This window comes from Callorhinchus milii, unplaced genomic scaffold (genome assembly GCF_018977255.1).
Source record: "Callorhinchus milii isolate IMCB2004 unplaced genomic scaffold, IMCB_Cmil_1.0 Scaffold2, whole genome shotgun sequence".
In the NCBI taxonomy this organism is placed as follows: domain Eukaryota; kingdom Metazoa; phylum Chordata; class Chondrichthyes; order Chimaeriformes; family Callorhinchidae; genus Callorhinchus; species Callorhinchus milii.
Genome location: NW_024704743.1, coordinates 9,047,461 through 9,069,845, shown reverse-complemented (window position 1 = coordinate 9,069,845; position 22,385 = coordinate 9,047,461). Strand labels below are relative to the sequence as shown.

At 43.0% G+C, this 22,385-nt stretch overlaps 1 protein-coding gene across 1 annotated transcript in view; it reads left to right on the top strand.

Moving 5' to 3' along the window:
* The window catches only part of LOC103185189 (partitioning defective 3 homolog), a 524,401-nt gene extending 507,053 nt beyond the window's left edge, over window positions 1-17,348 (top strand). Inside the window, exons 23-25 of the mRNA XM_042331877.1 lie at window positions 6,103-6,220; window positions 11,557-11,684; window positions 14,683-17,348. Coding sequence (XP_042187811.1) covers window positions 6,103-6,220; window positions 11,557-11,684; window positions 14,683-15,058 — 622 coding nt within the window. The 3' untranslated portion in view covers window positions 15,059-17,348. The remainder of the gene's footprint in view (window positions 1-6,102; window positions 6,221-11,556; window positions 11,685-14,682) is intronic.
* Window positions 17,349-22,385: the final 5,037 nt, after the last annotated feature.

The following is a 22,385-nucleotide window of genomic DNA, read 5'->3' as shown; positions in this document are numbered from 1 at the left end:
TTTTTGTTAGCTTTCTTAGAAATAGGATTAACATCTGCCTTTCTTCAGTCCCCCGGCACCGCTCCAGTATTCAGTGATTTTTGAAAGATTTGTGCCAGCATTTCTGCAACTTCCTCCATTAGCTCCTTAAGGATCCTTGGATACAGTTTATCCAGCCTCTGAGATTTATTTACCTTAAGTTTACACAGCTGTTTGGCAACCATGCTGGTATTGATATGAATAGTGTCTCAACTTTTCTCTGCGACATGCTTGAGTTCTCTTTCCAGATCTGATAGGTTACCCATCTCCTCCTTGATGCAAAAAACTTATTTAGCAATATTGTGCAACATTATTTGTCATTTTGTCTCCTGAACCCACCTTCAGTGGCCCTGTTCCATTGCTTGTTTTTCTTCTACTCTTAATGTAACTAAAAAACTTTTTGTTATTATCCCTCAAATCTCTTGCCATGTTCATTTCAAAGCTTTTCTTTGCCATTCTGATGCCCTTTTTGCAGTCCCAAAGATATCTCAAAGCACTTCACAGAATGCACTGTAAAGTGAATTGACTGTTTATTTTGTGTGTGAAACACGGCAGCCAATTGCACACAGCCGTGTCACACAAATAGTCGTGGATTGAGTGACCAAATTATTATTCGTTCGTTCGTTCGTTCGTTCGTTCGTTTGTTTGTTTGTTTGTTTGTTTGTTTGTATTTTTGAAGGGATTATTATCCCCGAAAAAGCGATCCGCCAATCGACTAACAACCAGGTGCCTACTTACTGCTAGCTAAACAAAGATGTGTGGAATAAGGAAACTTGCCCAACGTTTCACCAGGCCGGGAATCGAACCCAGATCTCTTGCATACCGTTTCGCCCTGTCCAGGATTAAAACCCAGGTCCTCTCGTTTACAAGGCGAGTTCTCTAACCACTAAGCTGTAGAACTCCATTCTAACCACTAAGATACAGCGCCCTATACGTAAGATAATGTCTCAAAGCGCTTCATAATGACTGCGTCAGATGCCTAGCATGGAAAGACGGGGAGGGGCAGGGAAGTGGAGGAGGACTGTTAGCACGGTCAAAAATATAGGTGTTTTAAGCAGGATTTAAAGATAGGTGGAGAGCAGGCAAGACAGAGGGCTAGAGGGAGGGAGTTCCAGAGGTTAGGGGTGCAGTAGCTGAACACTAAAAGACGAGTGCTCGTGTTGATGATTGGTTGCAGATTGCAAGTGGGTCTCAAAGTGCTTCACAGAGGATATTGTAAAGTGAATTGACTGTATTTTCTAGGCGAAACACAATGTCCCGCAAACAGTCGTGTTCAGTGGACGTCAAAGACCCCACAACATCATTTTGAAAATAGGGAGTTCCTAAACTTCAAAATTCCTCCAGATTAATTGGTCATTCACCTTATGGCTGTTTGTGGGACTTGCCTGGTGTAAATGGCTGCTTGGTTGCCTGAAAAAACAGTCAAGCCACTTGACAGTAATTACTTGTGCAGCACTTTGAGATGGTGCAACTGGATAAAGTGCTTTAAAAATGCAAGTTCTTTTTTGTAGGAACTAGATACATGGAATTACGCCTAATAATAATCCCTCCAAAACAAAACAATAATAAATTGGTCATTTTCAATGCATGACTGCTTATGGGATATTGCCCACAAATATACAGTCAATTCACTTTACAATATATTCTGTGAAGCGCTTTGGGACGTCTAGAAGACGTGGAAAGCGCTATATCAAATGCAAGGATTATTATTATTATGGAATGTACAGTAACAACAACAACAACAACAAGATTCCATTTATAAAGCGCCTTTCACGTCAGGAGGACGTCCCAAGGCGCTGCACAGTTGGGTCATGACCCGAGCAGGGGGGAAATGGTCAGGGTGAGGGAAGGGAGGGAGCGAGGAGGGGGTAGAGAGTCGAGAGGGGAGCTGAAGGCACGGTCAAAGAGAAAGGTTTTGAGACCTTGAGGGAGGAAAGGGAGGAGGCGGCGAAGGCACTGGGGGATGGAGTTCCAGAGCCTGGGGGCTGAGAGGCTGAAGGCCCGACCACCGATGGTAGGGCGGTTGGGGCGGGGGATGTGGAGCAGACCAGAGCCAGAGGAACGGAGGGTACGGGCAGGTAGGTAGGTAGGGGGATAGTAGGTTGGAGAGTAACAGATGCACTATTACACTTTGTTACACTTTAAGCACTTTGAAATGCCCTCCTGACATGAAGCGCCCCATATAAATGTAAATTGGATTACATTTAGAACAACGGTGACTGGAACTGATAAAAACTACTTAAGATGTAGTTACTTAAAATGTTCAGTGTGGTTGGTTTTTGGAAACTGAGAAGCACGAGGCGAGTGTAGGGAGAGGGAGGGTTGTTTGATTTGTTTTCCTGCGAAGCGTTAAAATACATTTTAATGCCCTGTGAGCACGCAGTTGGAGGCAATTTCAAACAGGCGGAAGACTGGACACGTAAGCACTGGGAGGTGTGTAATCTCACATTCCAGTAGGCAATCTTAATATTAATTTTCCTTCAATAAATAACCCTTTGAAGTCTGTATGATTTTCACATGAATCTTGCCTCCCCCACCTTGCTTCAGTAATTTTCTTATTAAATAAATATTCCATATGCAGGGTGTAAAAATCCTGGTATTTTGTATGGTGTCTTACCATGTTGTTGAAACTTCGCAAAGCACTTCACAGGATTTTACTGTAAGGTGTAGTGACTGTGTATTTGCAGGCCAGCACCACAGCCAATTGGTACAGAGCAATGTCCCACAAACAGCTGTGAAGTGAATGACCACTTCACGTCAACAGCCCTGGTCCTCCTGGATTACATTTAGAACAAGGGTGACTGGCAAGGCTGAGGGATTGAGGGAGAGAGTTCCAGAGTTTTGGGGTGTAATGACTGAAGGCACGACCACCAATGGTGGAGCGGAGGGGCCGAGGGACCAACAGGAGGCCGGAGCCAGCTGAGCGGAGGTAGCGGGTGGGGGAGTGGGGGGATAAGCAAATCGGATAGGTAGAGAGGTGCTCGAGCATGAAAGGATTTGAAAACGAGTGAGATGATCTTGAAATCGATACGTTCAGTAATTGGTAGCCATTGGAAGGACTAGTGTGATGGGGGTCTGGAGTTTTGTGCGGGTGAGAATCCGGGCGGCAGAGTTCTGAATTAGTTGTGTTTTGTGCATTGTGGAACTGGGGAGACCAGTGAGGAGGACATTGGGGTGTTGGAACAGTCCAGCAGGGAAGTGACGAAGGCGTGGATGAGACATTAATGACATTAATTAACACTGCTTGACTGCTGTGACAAATGTTCAGTCCGTAAAGAGTTAACCAATTCCTGGGTAAGCTTGTGGTGTTCCACAGCATTTCCTTGTGTTAACGAGCCCGGTGTCCTTTTTTCAAATGGCCTCTTTGGGAATTTGTTCACTTTTCTTGGATGAATTCCAAAATAGCATAAGTCAGTACATTAACTTGCTGCTGCTCACTGATCTTCCCTCGAAGGAAAACAAGCAGGGCTCTCACTGCTCTTATTTCTGAACTGAAGCTTCGAAACTGGAGCTTTGAACAGTGGGGTAGAAATTGCGGCAATTGCAAAACAGACATAGCGGCTTCTGAACTTTGTGGAGGTCAATGGCATAATTCACAGCCAAATTCGCTTAAATCCGGCTCTGATTCTCCTCTGCCTTCACATCAGGACTTGAACTCACATTCTCTGAGCTGACACTCCAATGCAGCGCTGCTGGTGTGTTGCATTGTCCTATGGATGAGTCATTAAACCGAGGATTTGTCTGCCTGTTCAGGTGGACATTAAAGATCCCATGGCACTAATCAAAAATAAGTTTCTCCCTGTGTCCTCGACAACAATTCCCCAAATTAAACTGGCCATTCCCTTCATTGCTGTTTGTGGGGCATTGCTGTGTGCAAATTGGCTGCTGCATTCACCCACAAATACAGTCTCTCAACTTCACAATAATTCCTATGAAGTGCTTTGGGACATGTTCCTGATGTGAAAAGCACTATAGCAAATGTAAGAATTAATAAAGAACATTGGCAGTAAAATCAAAGTAAAATTGCGATGATGTAAACCGAATCGGACATTTTTCAGTCAATAAATGGGTATGGAGAACAAGCAGGAAATTGGGTTTCGCGTGGTTAGCTCTTGTGGGTGAGCCAGCACCATTTTAGGCTCAATGGGCCAAACAGTCTCCTCTGACGCTGAATGTTCTGTGATTTTAATGGTAACACGTGTAAGATGCTATTTCCCATCCATCAAGCTGAAACCAAATGATATTTCCAGACCTTTTGGGTCCTCAGAACTTGCTGTAATTGATGCAGGAGTATGTGAGCACCGATAATAATCTATTTATGTGAAGAACACAGTTTCAATCCTCCGCCCTTCATTAAAGAGCTGAAAACCGGGAAATGGCATTCCTAGTGTTTAAAGATCTTGTTTCAGGTGGTCCAAGAGCTGCCGTTTTATTGGAAAATGATTTCTGTTGATGACTGATTCAGATTGAATGTCAGCAACTGCAATTTTTCCTGTAATTTTTAATCGTTAATGTTACCCAGTTAATATACGTCACTGTTACAATATGGCGGTTTGTGTCCATCAACTCAGGTATAAAGGAGGTTTGCTAGAAAGCTGAAGTGCAAATTTGGCTCATTTTGTCTTCCTTATTTTGTAAGTTTGGTTGTTGTTGCCAGTTAGTGTTAACATTGTCTGCGATTTGCCCATCTTGACTGGCAAGCATTTTTGACTAGCCTAGTGTCTGACACATGTGGAAATTCATCACCATGCTTAAGAATATCCAAACCAGATTGAGGGATCCATATGTGTGTGCCACCTACACATGAAAATTTCCTCTACCTGGAGCAGAATGTACACTCTCTCCCCAGAGGGTTGCACCCTGTTTGTCTAATTCCAGATACTATTAGATGCAGGGTGGCAAGAGCCAAAGATTGGGGCCCCCGGAATGTTCATTGGGGTACTGCTGGAGTTCAACCAGCAAAAACTGCATAACACATCATAACGTAGCTAACCATGAAACCCTGGTAAGGGTTGAGGAGAGGTGTCTGGCCTGGCACGGACTAAACCACAAAGCAACTGCACATCAAAGCCACTATTTACTTACAATTCATCAATTTCTGTGCTAGGTATAGAGGCAAAGTGATGGATTGTTTTGTGATCATTAATTTTAAAAGTCTTCCTGGAACTACTTTTAAATTCACTTTTGCTCCAAGCAGCTTCTTTCTCAATTTCTCGCTCTCCTTAAGTGTGAATTTTGTTTTGTTGATGGTCCACATTGGTTAATCTGCTTTTAAATCTGACCATGATCGATGTTTCAGTTAAAATTGATTAACTTATCTACTCAATTGATTTTTGTGGGGCACAGGATACAAAAGCCCTTTTAATACTGAACTGAGATCCTCTACAGGTGAAAGAAAGGACATCTCATAGCCAAATGCTAATTAAAATCAGTCTATTCTCATTTGCCTACAAAATACACAGTCACTCCACTTTGCAGTAAATCTTGTGAGGCCCTTTGAATTAGTTGTTTTCCTGATGTGAAAGGGACCATATCAAAGAAATCATTGTTATTTTCCAATAAAGAGATGTTGCTTTCGTTCAAAATTCTGTTGGGTGTTTATTAAAAACGTGAGATGAAAATGCAGTATATAATGTGATAGCTATCTGTATTATTAGTAGTTATCACCAGTTACCACAAGTTATTAATAATAGTTAGCACTTTCACTATTAGCACATCACATACCGCATTTATTTCTTCCTCCCCAGCCCCCCACACACACAACATGCACACAATATTTTAGCAATGGGATATTCAGATAAGTCAATTATCAGCAGCTGATCTCCTTTTCAAGAAAAGTGAATTCCCTCTAAACTGTGAATTTGTTAGTTATACTATAGTGAAAGAAACTAGAATGTGATCACCACCGCCTCCTCCCCCAACCTTCTCCAGCTGTTCCTCTCGTCACATGGCATGATTTAAACAACAGTAAATTAAAAGTGAAGTTCAAGCTACTGGTTGGATTTTATTGGCTCTACACTAAGCTCTGAGTGCCTGAGTTCCTTCACGTTTTGTAGGTTTTAATTCTTGCCTTTTCCTTTCCAGTAACAGACTCGCTCCCAGCAACCACGATCGGATACAAAAGCTACGACACGAGTTCCAACAAGCCAAGCAAGAGGAGCTGGAGGACCGGCGACGCACATACAGTTTTGAGCAGCCTTGGGTGAGTGTTTAGACTGTGTCCAGTTGGGGACCGAGGGCAGTGAACTTTGATTAAGACCAGCACCTTCAAACACTGATCCTTCGGTCTGCGGACAAAAAGGCAGTGAGGAATCGAGTGCCTTTGGCCTGTTAACTTCTAACTCCCTACTCGTCTCCATCCGTGGTTGCATCATTGCTAATATCATCTCGTACCAATATCTGTCATTGCTTCATTGGGCATCATTCTGTGAGGGGAAGCAACCTATTGCTCACCCCCTGATTAACTGGACTAACCCCTGATTGACTGGACTAACCCATTCTTCTTCTGGCCAGCATGTGTTTGGCTGAAGCTCTGTGTGGGAAAAGTAACATGGAGCTTAATGCATTACAAGTGTGGTATTTTTATATTGTACTGGTAGCAATTTGTTTTCAGAGGAACTGTGGAACTGAAAGCCCATCAGATGTGTGTTTTTTTAGTAGCTCAACTCAGACAGTCACAAAAGGGCTTTATTTTTAAAAACAATGTTACATGAACTGACGTGTCGTTGAGAAAAAGACATCAAGTGCCTCTGTGATATATATAGACTCTCTATATAGACTATAGTTTTTATTTTGTTACATTGTAGCCGGCATATCTAATGGGCCTGAAAACTAAAGCTGGACGGCTTGTACAAAGCTGTTGTGTAATATTGAGTGCAAAGTTATGCTTGTTTGAAGTGAGGGTGCACTGATTTGAAGATATCTATTTATGGCCAGTATTTCAGTGCTGAGCACAAATTCAAGATAGCCACGGAGTCCTTACTACTTACTGTAGTAAGTACTACTTACTGTAGTATCCTGGCTGCTTTCTGCCACTTTTTTAAAAAAGAAACGGACCTGAATCTGCGACTTTGGCCAGACAGGACTCCAGCCCCCCATCAAACATTGTGATGGTGTAAAATAGGGGCGCGTATACTTTAGTGCGAATTTAGTGTATTGTGTACTGACTGTCCATATCGATTTCAAATGGCTATCACGAAGTGTGCAATTTTGCTTTCAATTCTCCCTCCCCACCCATCTAATTCACTGGTATAGCGTGCACTGATTTCCTCCCCCTCTTTCCTACCACTCCCACACCCTGTTCCACTCCACTCCCCAAATTGAGTTCCTTGTAAACATGCGCCTGGTAGCAAATAGTGAGAAATCACAGCATCCACTTTACAGGAGGTTTGTGGGAAGATTCCAAACTAACAAACTCCTATCTCCGTTCGGACACCAAACTTGTATCTGACTAAAACGGAGTCAGGTTGTGACTGAAGGAGGAGGTGGCCATTGGGAGACGGGTGTCCCAATGGAGTTCCAGTGGGTTAGAGGAGACATATCCAGATACTGGATTTGATGTCTGTAAATCCTTTTATGAATCCCTACCAGTTAGGTCCTTAAACCTCCATATACGCTTTCAAGTGATTCAGATGCAGGGAATGAGAGATAAGTAGTCACCCCTCCTCACTGTAATGCGTTCTGACACACTGCATTATTTATGGTTTCCTCATTAACAGGGAAACATCTTAAAAAATACATCCTCCCTGAAACATGCTTTTTGTACTCCACAGATAATGACATTATATAGAGGGTTTGCTGTAATTAGAGCAAAACTTATTTGACCTTAAAAGAAAATTGTGTGCTTTTGTTGTCTATTTGAATATTTCAAACAACCATTGAACCCAGTGATTTTAAACATTTCTTCCCAGTTATTGCAGACAATGTGCTGTGTTGTGAGGAATGCTCTGGGAACTTGCGTGTATGTGTGTGTACACATAATATATGTTGTTAAATTTAACACGTGCTGAGTTGATAAATATTTAGGATGAGAAAAGATTATTACTGTGAGGTTGTATATGTTACTCTTTTTGTCCTATTGCTGGGTTAGAACCATTGACCTTTGCAAAGTGTTTGATGGTTTCTTTCACCGATCAAACTTTACTGCAACCACATCACCAGCTTTGTGCTTTTTTAAAAAAATGTTGATTGTAATGTAAGTTCTGAATATTTCAGCTTTTAACAGAATCCGATTAAAGTTTGAAACCTGTGTTTTACTTGTTGCGGTCTGGGTTTTTGATTCCAGTGTGAAAATAAACATGTGTTGCTTTCTTCTGCGAGTATTGGGGGCCTTGTTTATCAGCTGCTTTCTGTCCTGTGCAGCACTGCTTATCTTATGGAGGGGAGGGGGGTGAATGGAGGGATAACCAGAGCTGTGAGAAACCGTTGCACTCTGAAAGACTTGGGACGTAACTACTGAAGGTCAAAGGGCAATCTCTTGTGTATCTTAATTTCATAACAGCTTCAGACAGACGGCTAACCTTGGTTTATGGCTTCCTGTAATGAACAGAGGGGGATTCCTGAGGAGAGAGGCACTTACTACCTTAAGGAATAGAATCATTTCAGGTTCAGCGCACTGCCTCCTAGAAGCGTGTGATTCACATCGCAGCCTCCAAGCTAGTGATCAAGGCCAAGTGGTAACAGCAAATATAAATGAAAGGAATCATTCCCAACTCTGACTGAAGGGAGTTCCTCTCCCTCTCTCTCTCTGAGCTCCTGGTCAGAATCGATGAGTTTGCAAAAGCAGCTTGTTCTCAATCTTATCTCATGTCTGGTGAAAAGCCTGTTATGTGTATTTCCTTTTGCCTAATGATTGCATGTTGTTTGAGAATAATATAAACAATCCTCTTGTCTACAGTAACAAACTCACATCACCATTTACTCCGCCGCCCTTATTGCTGTGTTTTCCTGTTTAACGATTGTTGAAAAGATCCTTTCTTCTCTCTTCCCCTCTCCTTAGTGTTTATAATTTCATGATGACTGTGGTTAAGTTGAGAATCCACTGTAAAGCAGTGACTAACTTTTCACCTCCAGAAGTGTTTCCCAACAGAATTAAGTTCTCTCCATTTTGCCAAAAATGTAGGGATCCCACATCTCACACCCAGATTCATTCAGGCAAAGATATGGTTCCGAAGGCAACAGGAAATGGGCACAACATCTGTGACCTCTCTGAGAAAGGTCATGAGAGTGGCTGGTTTGGGAAATAGAAATGTACACACTGGTGCAGTAAAGAATGCTGGGGACCAGATAATGGTTCAAGTTCCCACATCAGCTTAAAAAAGTTCACCAATAAATTCAACGACTGAAGTCCACATTGTGATTTTCAAGCTTTTGGGTATGGGTATTTAGAGAGGGCTGATGATTGCATAGTTTTTATGTTCCCATTGGCACATCTATTGGGGTCTTACTACTCTGTCCAATTTGGGAACTTAAGTTCATTGAAACAACCTGCAAGAACAGTTTGTCTTCACAATAGCTGTGCAATCATCAGGAATGTCTCCAATGCTATTGAATTTCAGCGTGGAATGTAACTGATTCATGCACAGAAAAGGATTAATTTAAAAAAATTAAGGTTTGAATGAAATCCTGATGAAAACTAATGATGGCTTAAGCCATAAAAACTGCTTGCCCTCAGTACAGTTGAGTGCATTCTAATTTTTGTAACCTTTGGTTTGCTTTCATGTTCCTGACGAAAGAGATTTGGAGATTTAATGCTTGAATATTTATGCACCTGTACCAGTGCCAGGACTGTGTTTAACTTTAGGATTTTTTACAATCTCCCCAAGCCACCACTCCCCCACCCCCACCCACCAGTCGTGACTCTCTTCTCCTCCTCTCCTCCTTCCTCTGTTCATTCATGTGCTTTACTTTCTGGTGATTCATTCTGGTGTCAATTCCCACCGTATCCCTTGACCCTTTTATTTCTTGGATCTTTGACATCCTTGTGTACCTGGGTGGACCAGCCCTGTCTCATTTGTGCTGTAGAATCTATCTGTACTCTATCCCGTATGCTATACTCTATCCCGCAATCACTCCGCCTCACCCCATCTCTTGCCTCTTTCAAGTCCCGTTTAAAGACTTTCCTCTTTGACCTTGCCTTCAGCCACCCTCCCACCCCCACCTCCCCCTGCCCTCCTCCCCTTCTGACCCCAACTCTCAGCTCAGGTCCAAAACCCCCGATTGTCCAGTGCCCTGGGACATCTTTCCGACATGAAGGGCGCTATACAAGTGTTATTTGTTGTTGGTGTAGAATGCAATGCTCATTTCCAGCTCATGCCCTGGTATCTCGGAACCATAATCGACTCTTACTTGTTACGCAATATTTGTACAGTTGGTGAATGCTTCCAAGGAATGTGTGTTGCAAGAGAAGGAAAAATAAATCTGTGCTTGCAGATTTATTTTTGAACTTAGTTATTCTCCTGGGTGACAGATTCCCACTTATGTTTCAACATATTTGTTACATAATGATCTGTATTGGAAACCCCCTATTGAATAACATCTTTACATTTTATTTTGTAGAACAACCGATGTATTATTATTTCTTCCAGTCTGTTAGAACGAACCAGCAATACTGAGTTTAATATTAACCAGCAATAACCTTTAGGAGCAATAACCCAATTAACAGATCCATAATAGCGATTTAAAATATCCAATTCAAACAAAAAATTTAAGGAGATAATTGCAGAACTTTAAATATTGAGTTCATGTACTTTTTTATTACACACGTCTTTTCATATTAACATTAATATTAACCAGCAACAGGGCCATAAAACATCCAGGAAATGAGCACTGGTTCCCCACAGCAGCATGTTCAATCAACAGTTTAACCTGGAATCACTGTACCTAATATTGCCCTCATGTGGGAAATGGACATCATTTACCTTTGGAACGCCTGGCTCAGTCGTGCCTCTAAGTCAGAAGGTTGCGGGTTCAATCCCATGTAGGGACTTTGAACTCCTACATTCCAAGGCTGACACTCCAGTGCAGTACTAGGGGAGCGCTGAATTGTTGGAGATGCCATCCTTTAGATGAGATGCTGAACCAAGGTCCCATCAGCCTGTTCAGGTGGACTTTAAAGATGCATCACACTATTCAAAGTGAAGGGAGTTTCTTCCTATGTCCTGGCCAACAATCTCCCAGCTAAAATTGGTTGTTCACTTTGTGGTGTTTGTGGGACATTTCTGTGCAATGGCCTAATATAATACAGTTACTAATACTTCACAGTGAATCCTGTGAAGTACTTTGAGATATCCTCCTTGATGTGATAGGTGCTATATCAAATACAAGGATTATTATGTTTGCCCCATGAATTTTATGAAAATGTAAGAAAAAGAATATAATTTGGAAGCAGGAATATAAGATATTTTTGAATATCCAACAATGTTTTTGCTCTGCAAACCTCCGTGCTGAAGGTGAGTGCAATGTTCATCTGGCTTGTGTGTCAGTGCAGAATCGCCACTCAAAAATGCTTAATTGATTTGTTTTATAATTCCTCTTCAGCCCAACTCCAGCCCTTACACTCAAAGTGGCCGTCACTCAGTGTCTGTGGAGGTTCAACTGCAGCGACAGAGACAGGAGGAGAGGGAGAGCTTCCTACAGGCACAACGGCAGTACAGCTCATTGCCACGGTAAGGACACCAGGGCACGTGACTTTATCAGGTCAAGCTATTTGAATTTCATACCTGAAGCTATAAAAGTAATTGGTGTACAAAATGTACGAGAAAGGTTTACGCATTAACCATTCTGAATAATGAATTTTGCTTGCGGTCTGGAATTTTATTTTCCCGGTGTCTAGTTTCTTATCTAACAAGTTAGCCACTGACAGCACAATTAAATTCTGCACTTTTTTAAAGGAGAGGTGAAAGTTAACTAACTTTGCCTTCCTTTGAATTGAGTTCACTTTTTTTAAACAAATAAATTTAATAAATATTTGTTTAAAGTTGTGCAATATGCTGACCAATTTCTCAAAATGTTGGCCGAACTCTATACTGTTATATGTGGATGAATAGAATCACAGGAAACGGCCATTTGAACCAAAATGTCTGTGCTGATGCGAGAGCAGTTCTCTACTCCAATGCAATCTCCCTGCTCTTTCCCCGTACCCGTAAATACAAGCCAACAACAACAACTTGGTTTATATAGCACCCTTCACGCCGGATAGCGTCCTGGAGCGTTTCACAGTGGCGGAGTCTGACAACGACCCAAGGGGGGAGGTGACTGTAAGCACGATCAAAAAGGAAGGTCTTCAGGTGGAATTTGAATGTGGCGAGAGAGGGGGCACGGCAGAGGGATCGGGGGAGAGAGTTCCAGAATTTTGGGGCGTAGTGGCTGAAGGCACAGCCACCGATGGTGGAGCCGCAAGAGGGATAATTAGGAGGCCGTAGTGCAATGCAGTGCTGGGGGGAGGGAGAGGTTTGCATTGTTGGAGGTGCTGGCCTTTGGGTGAGATGTCCCGTCACCATGTTCAGGTGGACGTTAAAGATCCCATGATAGCCGTTAAAGTTCTCCTGGTGTCCTGGCCAACAATCTTCAAATAAAATTGGTCACTCATTCCATTGCTGCTTGTGGAACACTGTTGTGCTCAAACTGGCTGCCATGCTTCACTCACAAAATACACAGTCAATCCATTTTACAGTGTATCCTGCGAAGTGCTTTCAGACAACTTGACAACATGATAAGGCTCTACACCAATGCAAGAATTATTATTATTTTCAAGTCTCTCTACAAATATAACCTCTCTTCCCTTGTTTCTAAGTGTAAATGAACCCAAAACATACACAAGGGTAGAACATGTCAAAAAGGGTGTGCTGTTCAGGAGTACTCTGCCATCTGTCTGTCTTCATGCTAGACTGTTATTGAATAGCTTTCCATGTTGATAATTCATCTCCCTCTGTTTAAATAACTTTCAGTTGTTTTTATGGGTCGCAAGGGTTATTCGGTAGCCCTTTACTACATTCCAAAAAGAATTTAAGTGTTACAGCAAAATTAAACTAAATAAGAGCGAGGTTGCATAAAAAACATTAAACAATGAAGTGACATAGTGGGGCTCATCAGCTATTGTGACTCTCACCCAAAAAACGGCCTCAGTGTTTTGTCTAAACATGTATGACTCAAACATCTTATTCCTCAGACTCAGGACTTTGAACTCGGTGTTTAGGCTGACATTCCATCTTGGTGCTGAGGGAGCATTGCATTGTCAGGTTCATCCTTTGAATGAAATGTTAAATCAATCTTTCAGTGAGGATGTGATTGATCTTCAGGAACACAGAGTTTCTGATAATAATGATAATTCTTGCATTTGATTTAGTGCCTTATCACTTCTTCAAGATGTCTCAAAGCTGTAAAGAATATACTGTAAAGTGAATTGACTGTATATTTTGTGGGTGAAGTATATTATAAAGTGATCTTCAATGTTGCATACAATATGCGGTATTGGGTCTTATCACATTGTCAAATCGTCTCAAAGCACTTTGCTTGGAGTGTCAGCCAGAAGAGTTACCGTGGGTTGATGTGATGAGTAACCTGCAGATAAGCTGCTATTTGTCAGCCTGGCTCAGTTGGTAACACTCTTGTCTCTGCATCAGAAGGTTACTGGACTCAGGACTTTGAACTCAGTGTTTAGGCTGACATTCCATCTTGGTGCTGAGGGAGCATTGCATTGTCAGGTTCATCCTTTGAATGAAATGTTAAATCAAGGTCCTATCTGCCTGTTAAAGTCCTGTGGCACTGATCAAAAAGAGAAGAGTTTCTCCTGGTGTCCTGGCCTACAATTCCCCAGATAAAATTGGTCAATCACTTAAGGCTATCTGTGAGACATTGGCTAAGGAGAAATTACAAATTAGCTACCAAAGTTGCCTACAAACACACATTCACTGCACTGTACAGGAAAGTCCTGTGAAGCGCTTTGGGACATGTCAATGTCGTGATCAAATGCAAAGATTATAAACTGAGACTTCTGGCTCCTAACACATTTTGAAGCTTACCTGTTGACTGAGGATGTTACATAGTTTTTTCACGTTTGGAGCATGTCTTAAACGCTTCGCAGGATTGTAAGTGGAGTGACTGTATGTTTTGTGGGTGAATACGGCAGTCAATTTGCGTACAGCTATACCCGACAGAATGAACGACAAATTTTATTTGGAGGGTTGTTGACCAGGACATTAAAGGAAACTCCCTTCATTTTTGAATAGTGCCATAGAACTTAGTGTTCACCTGAAGAGGCAGATGGGCCTCATGTTAATATCTCATCCGAAGGACAGCACGTCCTAGCCTTGCATTGGAGTGTCAGTTTGGACTATATGAGTTCCATGTATGGTGATGCTGGGTTGCTAACGTTGGCAGAAATTTCTGCTTTTAAGCAGCGATCAGCTAACCTTTATAGTCTGTGCCCAGCTCTTTTTGTGCAACTTGTGAAGTAGTAAGTGACAGCCACGGGGATGTCGGTATGATTTATGAGGTGATATGTGAATATGCCATTATTACATTTATCAATAATGATGTATGCATAATTTAGCAGCAAAATGATCATTATAAATAATGAATATCTGAGCATTTTTCCCCTTCAGAGGGCGAAATCTCAAGAAGTTTGTGCCTATGAATCTTTCATTGTGTTTGTTTTGTCTGCAGGCAGAGTAAAAGGAATTCCAGTTCCTTATCCCAAGACGTGTGGGATAAAGGCTACGCGCCTGGTGATGGGTTCCAGAGTGCAAAAGACAATCCCAGATATTCCAGTTACCAGGGCTCCCGGAATGGTTACCTGGGATATGGAGTTAATGCACGGGTTTTAATGGAAACACAGGAGCTGCTTCGCCAAGAGGAACAACGGCAGAAAGAGCAGCCCACTGATGACCGGAATAGCTACGACTCTTACAATCCTGCCCCTGATCCCAGCTTCAACCCTCCCAAAGGCCCCTACAGGCAAGACGTCCCTCCATCCCCTTCTCAGGTAGCCAGGCTGTCCCGATTACAAATGCAAGACAAGGGGCGGCCTTTCTTTCCCTGAGCTCACAGTAAGAAACTTTCAACTAATACATGGCAAGAGGTCACTTTTTTAAAAAAATCAAATCAAATAAAAAAAATCTTGAATTTGTCTCTCTGAGAATCAAGGGAGAACGCTAAATGTTAGCAGTTTCTCCAGCCATGGTCTCTCTTTTCAGTGCCTTCAGTAATGTGAGATGAGGTGAGACTCACCGGCCTTAATCTGCCTCCGTCTGTCTTGTTGCCTGCGACAGTTCACACACAGGAATATCAAAACACCTCCTCTCACTCTGACAATCAGGTGGAAGTAGAAGAACACAAGGTCTACAGTCATTTGCTTCTCCCCCAGATGGTGTGATTCATGGTTGATAATTCACAGTTGTACTTTTTCCGCTACTGTCCCTTTCCGCTACTGTCCCCTGTTATTGTGTATATACAGGACAATGCTGTTTGATTTCCCCTCTGCAGTGCAGATGAATGTTACATTTGGCTTTAAAAAGGTGTGATTGTTGGATATAGGGAACTCTGTTACACTTTTCCCCACTTTGGACATATTTTATAAGTACAAATCACGTGAACGTCGAATAAAAGGTATTTTTGCACGGTCCATCGACCTCAATTTTAATGTGACCCGTGTCTTGGGATGTTTTTGGATGTGGCAGTGTTTTTGTTTTGATTCTCTCACCAATTTATTTCTCCACCAATATTCTCCCCCCAAAGGTGTTTGACGCCATTTTTTTCTTCCAGAAGGAGGTCTGGTTAATTTCTTTCACACTTGCCCTCTTCCTTAACACAGGGCTGAGACAAATTGTATTGCTCCTTCCTGCTGCTTCAGATGAGATCAGCTAACTTGGTATTTAACTGGGTATTAACCATGGATCTTCCCTGGTCAGTGTCCCTCACTGAGGACTGACTGAGTTATTGGGAGGTAGGGTGGGGGAAGGGAACCGTTACTGTTTTTTTTAAAATTCCAATGTAGTTCTGGGTAGAAAACATTTTGTGTGTATTATTGTGATGGTTTTGTTTATCAGTGGAAATCATGGAACAGGTCAGACATAACCAGCACCACAGCGCTCTGCACTGTAATATCTGTATGTTATTTAAAACAACGCAATGTCTCCGCATTTATTACTGCTTCAATCTTTTTAATTTCATTTGCGTTTACAACCAGTAAACTTTTTAGTGGTAGAACGCTAAGTCAAAGCTGTTGTAGTCACAATTTGTGGTGTGTGAACCCCCCCCCACCCCCACTGAGTCTCCTGCCCACAAAACAGTCATCTCAGATCAAGGTGAGGTTAAGAAGGGAAATCGCAAAGCTGTTTTTCGTGCAAGTTGTGGTTGTGGTGCAAAAGTACATCTGTTAAGTCAAGTAAGAAACCATGTTGGTGCTTCCAGTGCTCCAATACAGTGTGTTCACTCGTCCTGTTATCCCCATGTGTTTTTTATACAGTGCACTGATCAACAACTGAAACATGTGGAATAATGATGATAATTGTATTTAGAAGTACTTAATTGTATTCAGTACAAGTGTTTAACTCTATATAGATATCCAGAGGATTGGTGTGAGCGCCATCATTTTCATGGCAGATAATCACCCGTCCCTATTTTTGGTGCGACATCTTCTATAACATGGATGGGGTGACGAGGAAGTGACTGATATCAGACCTTGTTACACTGGACTCTTATGCAACAGAAAATAAAAAATGTTTGTAAGAAAAAAAAGTGGATAACAGGATTTTGTGAATACCCTGTTCAATGTTTTATACTGTGTGAGTGGTTCTGTAACAGACAATGATATCTGAGAAAGAGGGGGAAATGATTTTGTTGTATGTGTAAGTATAAAATACATTAAAAATTAAGTGACTTATGTTTGATCACTTTTATTACTGTGATAATTGTAACGTACATCTGGGAGTTTGGAAAAGTTTTTCTTTAAACAATTGCTTTCAGGGCTTGTCCCTCCCTAAATTGTGCAGAATATGTGGAAAAGGTTGGAACAGTTAAGTGCCTGCAGTTCCAGATTATGAGCGAGTGAATTTGGAACAGTCCAGCACACAAATTGTATCATTCGTGATTCTGGGAAAACCTGCCTATTTTGCTTGGCGCAATCTTTCTTTGTCCAGCTGTTTCCTGAGAGGGTGAAACCTCTGCACAATTATTGATGTCTTGTATGCCTGTTTTTATTGCCTTTATTACAATTTTACTCAATGTATAAAACAATGTAAGCACAGTGCAATCAATTTTTAACGTCTCTTTTACACAGTATATATAAAAAAATGTAAGACAGTTTTCTTGTACATATCATCTTAGAATAAAAGGCTGTTTCATCATTTTTGCAATGGTCTGCAATGTCACTGATTCATTTGTGGTATCCAGAAAGCTGTGTCTTTGACTATTAGGTAAGTTAACGATGTTTGAAGAAGGGGATTAATGTTGATTATAAATGGTTAAAAGAACTAGGGTCTTAAATTATGTCATTTCAGTAAGATTTCATGGTCAAGCAAAGAATAAACAATTGCAAGATTTGTGAATGTTCATGGTTAGCATCAAAGTTTGCAGCCCAACATCAAAACGCTTGCTATTGTCAAGTGGAATTAATTTTTATAGCAATTCTGCTTTTACTGCAAATAGCACTGATTTGGGGCTTTTTTATGTGTAAAATACTGGTTTCTCAATACAACGAGACTGTGTGGCGCTACCAAGCATTCAGGTTGATGGCCCATTTTCCACAGTCTGTGGAGCTGTCACATAAGTGCAAAGAAGAAATTATAGGAGCAAAATGATGACTTGGTGTGTGCTTTTGCTTATGCAGTGTATTCCTATTGTGCGTAGAGATGAAATGAGATTTACATGCGTAAATGGTGAGAGATAGAGCTTGTGATGTGAAAATTAGGTCTACATATCTGCTAGACAGAAATCTTCCCTTGGAGTGAGGGATATTTTTCAGCATAGCAACAACAAAATTACATTTATAGAGCGCCTTTCACGTCGGGAGGTCATCCCAAAGCGCTGAACAGTCAGGTGTCAGGGCCCGAGCATGGGGGAAGGGGGGTGTAGGGGTGAGGGAAGGCAGAGCGGTGGTAGGGAGACCAAAGGCATGGTTGAAGAGAAAGTTCTTGAGACCAACCTTGAAGGAGGCAAAGGAGGAAGTGATGCGAAGAGACCGTAGGATGGAGTTCCAGAGTGTGGGGGCAGAGAGGCTGAAAGCCCGGCCACCAATGGTAGGGCGGGTCGGGTGGGAGACATGGACAGGCTGGAGCCCGATGAACGGAGGGAGTGGGCAGGCTCGTAGAGAGTCAGCAGGTCAGAGAGGTAGGAGGGGGCAAGGCCATGGAAGGCCTTAAAGGTGAGGACGAGAATCTTGAACTCGATCCTCTGGGGGATGGGGAGCCAATGGAGTCGGACGAGGGTAGGAGTGATGGGGTCACGGAGCCTGGTGTATGAGAGTACACGAGCTGCAGAGTTTTGGATGATCTGCAGCTTGTGAAGGGAAGAGTTGGGAAGGCCTTGAGGTGACGAATGCATGGGTGAGGGTTTTGGCAGCCTGAGGGGTGAGGCAGTGGTGGAGTCTGGCAATATTGCGGAGGTGGTGGTAGGCAGTGCCGGTCATAATGCAGATGTGGGGGAGAAAGGACAGTTCAGGGTCAAACAAGACACCCAGGTTCCTGACTGGCTTAGTGAGGTTGAGTGTGAGGCTGATGCTGCCAGTGCCTGAGGTGCGGAGACATTGGTGCGAGCCAATCAGGAGGGCCTCGGTCTTGCTGACATTGAGTTGGAGAAAGTTGGCCCTCGTCCAGGACTTGATGTCGGACAGGCAGTCGGTCAAGACGCCAGTAGTCCTGGAGTTCAGGGTGGGGGCAGAGAGGTAGAGTTGGGTATCATCTGCATACATGTGGAAATTTACCCCATGTCTGTGGATGACGTCACCAAGGGGGAGCATGTAGACGGTGAAGAGGAGGGGACCGAGGACAGAGCCCTGAGGAACACCCGAACACCAGTGCGGGGGCTGGAGGAGAAACCGTTTGCCGTGACAAAGTGGAGGCAGTGTGAAAGGTAGGACCTGAACCAGTCAAGGACAGAGCCTTGAAGGTTGAGGTGGGAGGAGAGGCGATGGAGGAGGATTGAGTGGTCCACAGTGTCAAAGGCGGCAGAGAGGTTGAGGAGGACGAGGAGGCAGAGGGAGCCCTGGTCACTCATGGGTGTCAAAGGCGGCAGAGAGGTTGAGGAGGACGAGGAGGCAGAGGGAGCCCTGGTCACTCATGGTTAGGATGTCGTTTGTGCCCTTGACCAGAGCAGTTTCCATCCTGTGGGCAGCACAGAAACCCTATTGGAGGGATTCATGGAGGGAGTGAGGAGAGGAAAGAGTGAAGCTGGGAGGCGACGGCTCTCTCAAAAACCTTGGATAGAAGAAGTAGATTTGAGATGGGCCGGTAGCTAGATAGCTGTGACAGGTCGAGGGAAGATTTCTTCAGGGTGGGGGTGATGGTGGCTGTTTTGAGCAAGGAAGGAACAGTGCAGATGACAGGGAGAGGTTAATGATGTCGACGGGCCAAGGAGGTGGAGCTGAGATTTAAGGAGAGAGGTGGGAATGGGGTCGAGGGAGCAGGTGGTGGACTTTATGGAGGTTACCATGTTGAAGACAGAGGAGGGGGTGACAGGTTCAAAGGTGTGGAAGGAGGGGTGGATAATTGTCGGATGGGTAATTGTGTGGTGTGGGGGTAGGGAGGGGGTGGAAGTTGGGAGGGCAGTGGCAGCTGAGCGGATTCCCTCGATTTTGGACTCGAGGAAGTCCAGCATTTTCTCGCAGTGGGAGTCAGAGGGCTGGAAGGGGTGTGGGGGGCAAAGTCGAAACAAACATTTTCTGATTTGGGGTGCATTTTCTAGTGGGTGGGGATAGCATTTTTACAAAGTAGGAAAATGTCCTTTATCAGTTTTGAAATCATTAATTTAAGAGTATTGCATTGCAAAATATCTGATCCAGACGGAGGGATTGATTGGAAGATATACAAGGTATCAGTCCCATTTGTTGATTCTTACCAGTACTTCGGGATCATGGTGGACACCAACTTTTGCCTGGACACTGTCCTAGTGCTCTGCGATGCTACCCTGCGTGAGGGGTGCTATATAAATGCAAATTGTTGTCCTGAAAGACTGCACAGAGAAGATGGTCATGCTCAGTTCTCTTCAAGGACAGCAGGGCCTCAATGCAGGTCAAGCTGGTGGCATATAACACCTGTGTAAAAACAGTCCTCCTTTATGGATCTGAGCTGGGGAGAGGCTTCTTCCGACCCATTTGTAAAGTCCAAACACAGGAAGCAGCTACAGGGAGGGAAGGCTCTGGCCTACACTGAACTGTTGTTAAGCACCCAGGAGGCGGAGGCGGTTTCACAGCAGGCATCTATTTGCCAAAACCCCTTACGTGAGGACCTGGATTGAGCAGCAGGTGCTGAGTAAGCCTGGGACGTGACATTGGACTTGGACCTTGAGAACATCACTGTGGCTGGCACGTCATAAGGTGTCCTGTAAAGGTACTCCCACCAAGCCGAATGCAGATGTCCACCAGATAGCTAATGAGGAAACTCTGAGGCTTGGATGACAGCTGCTGGAAGGTGTTAACTGAAGTTCACATTCGTGAACACGAGTTCATACATCTAGCGCTTGGAATCCACCTTGATTGGTTTGCAGAGAGGTAAGCAGCTGATGCTCGAGCTCCAGACAAGCAATGGTAAAGCTTGCCAAACAGTGATTTCAATGACAAACTATACTGTTTGAGCTGGTTAGGCTCCAGCAGTACCCCAACTCACGCTCTGCTGTTCCCAAGTCTTCCTTGGCTCTTGCGAAACCTGCACCAAATCCTGTCCAGAACTAGGTAAGAAAATGTATCCCTCCAAAGAGACAGTGCACATTCCATTCCAATAAATATCTCTGGAATTTCCACTTGTTGGTGGGATGCATGGAACTCTGTTTGGTTTAGATACACTTAAACATAGTGATGGTTTCTGCATGTGTTAGACAATCAGCTGAGCAAATAACAATGGAGAGATTTAGCTGATTGAGAGCATAAATCTTCCATGTATTTCTGTGACAATTGCCAGTGCTCAAGATCTCCTGCAGGAGAAGGCCATCCTCCCTGTATCTGAGATCCCGCGGAAGCTAACAGGTACATTTTATGGACTTTTCCCAATAATCAGCACCAAGCGTGGTTTTGCCCCTGCTCAAAAATCCCAAAACATTATTCAAAAAGCAAAAGAAGTTTCTCTCAGTGTCCTGACCAACAATCAATCCTCCAGATAAATTAGTCATTCACTTCATGGATATTGAGTCCTGTAGCTTCGTGGTTAGATTGCTCACAAAGCGAGAGGACCTCGGTTTGATTCCTGGGGAGGGTGAAACGTTGGGCAAGTTTCCTTACTCCACACATTTCTGTTTACCTAGCAGTAAGTAGGAACCCGGTTGTTAGGCAGATCACTTAAAAAATAACAATAATTTGCTCATTTAATCCACGACTCTTTGTGGGACACTGCTGTGCACAATTGGCTGCCGTGTTTCGCCCACAAAATATAAAGTCAATTCACTTTGCAGTATATTCTGTGAAGCCGTTTGAGTCATCAAATGCAAGGATTATTATTATTGTCGTGGGACAAAATAACCATAAAAATAGTAATTATTGTGAGGCACTTGGGAGATATTTTGGCCTTAAGAAGTACTATTGAACAGCAAGTTCTTTCTTTCGCATTACTAACATTGCTGACTCCAGTTAAGGTTGAGAACTAGATTTGTAAGTTATAATAGGTTTGAAAGTCAAGAAAAAGGAAAACATGATAGGTGTGGAAATGAGCAATACAGTAACCAGAATGCTGTACCTAGTACTGAGTGCTTTAAATGAGCTATATTTGATATTTGGCCAAGAAGTAGGTTTATCGTAAGGTGCACCTCAAAACATACCTCTTTGGCCACACTTTCGGTCATCTTTCCTCTCGTCTCCACCCCCTTCAGTTCCCATACTCAACTCTGGTGCCCAGCCTGAATTGTCAAGCACTTTGGGATAGCCTCCCCTCATGAAAGATGCTATATAAGTGTAAATTGCATTATGTATTATATAGAATTTCTCTGTTTGTGAGAAATTCTATGTGCAAATTGGCTGCTGTACCTGCCCACAAAAGTACAGTCACTACACTTTACACTATGAAGCACTTTAAGATGCCCTCCCAATATGAAAAAAATTATAATAATCCTTGCATTTGATATAGCGCCTTATCACATCTTCGAGACATCTCAAAGTGCTTCACAGAATATACTTAAAGTGCATTGACTGTATCTTTTGTGGGCGAAAGGCGGCAGCCAAGTGCGCA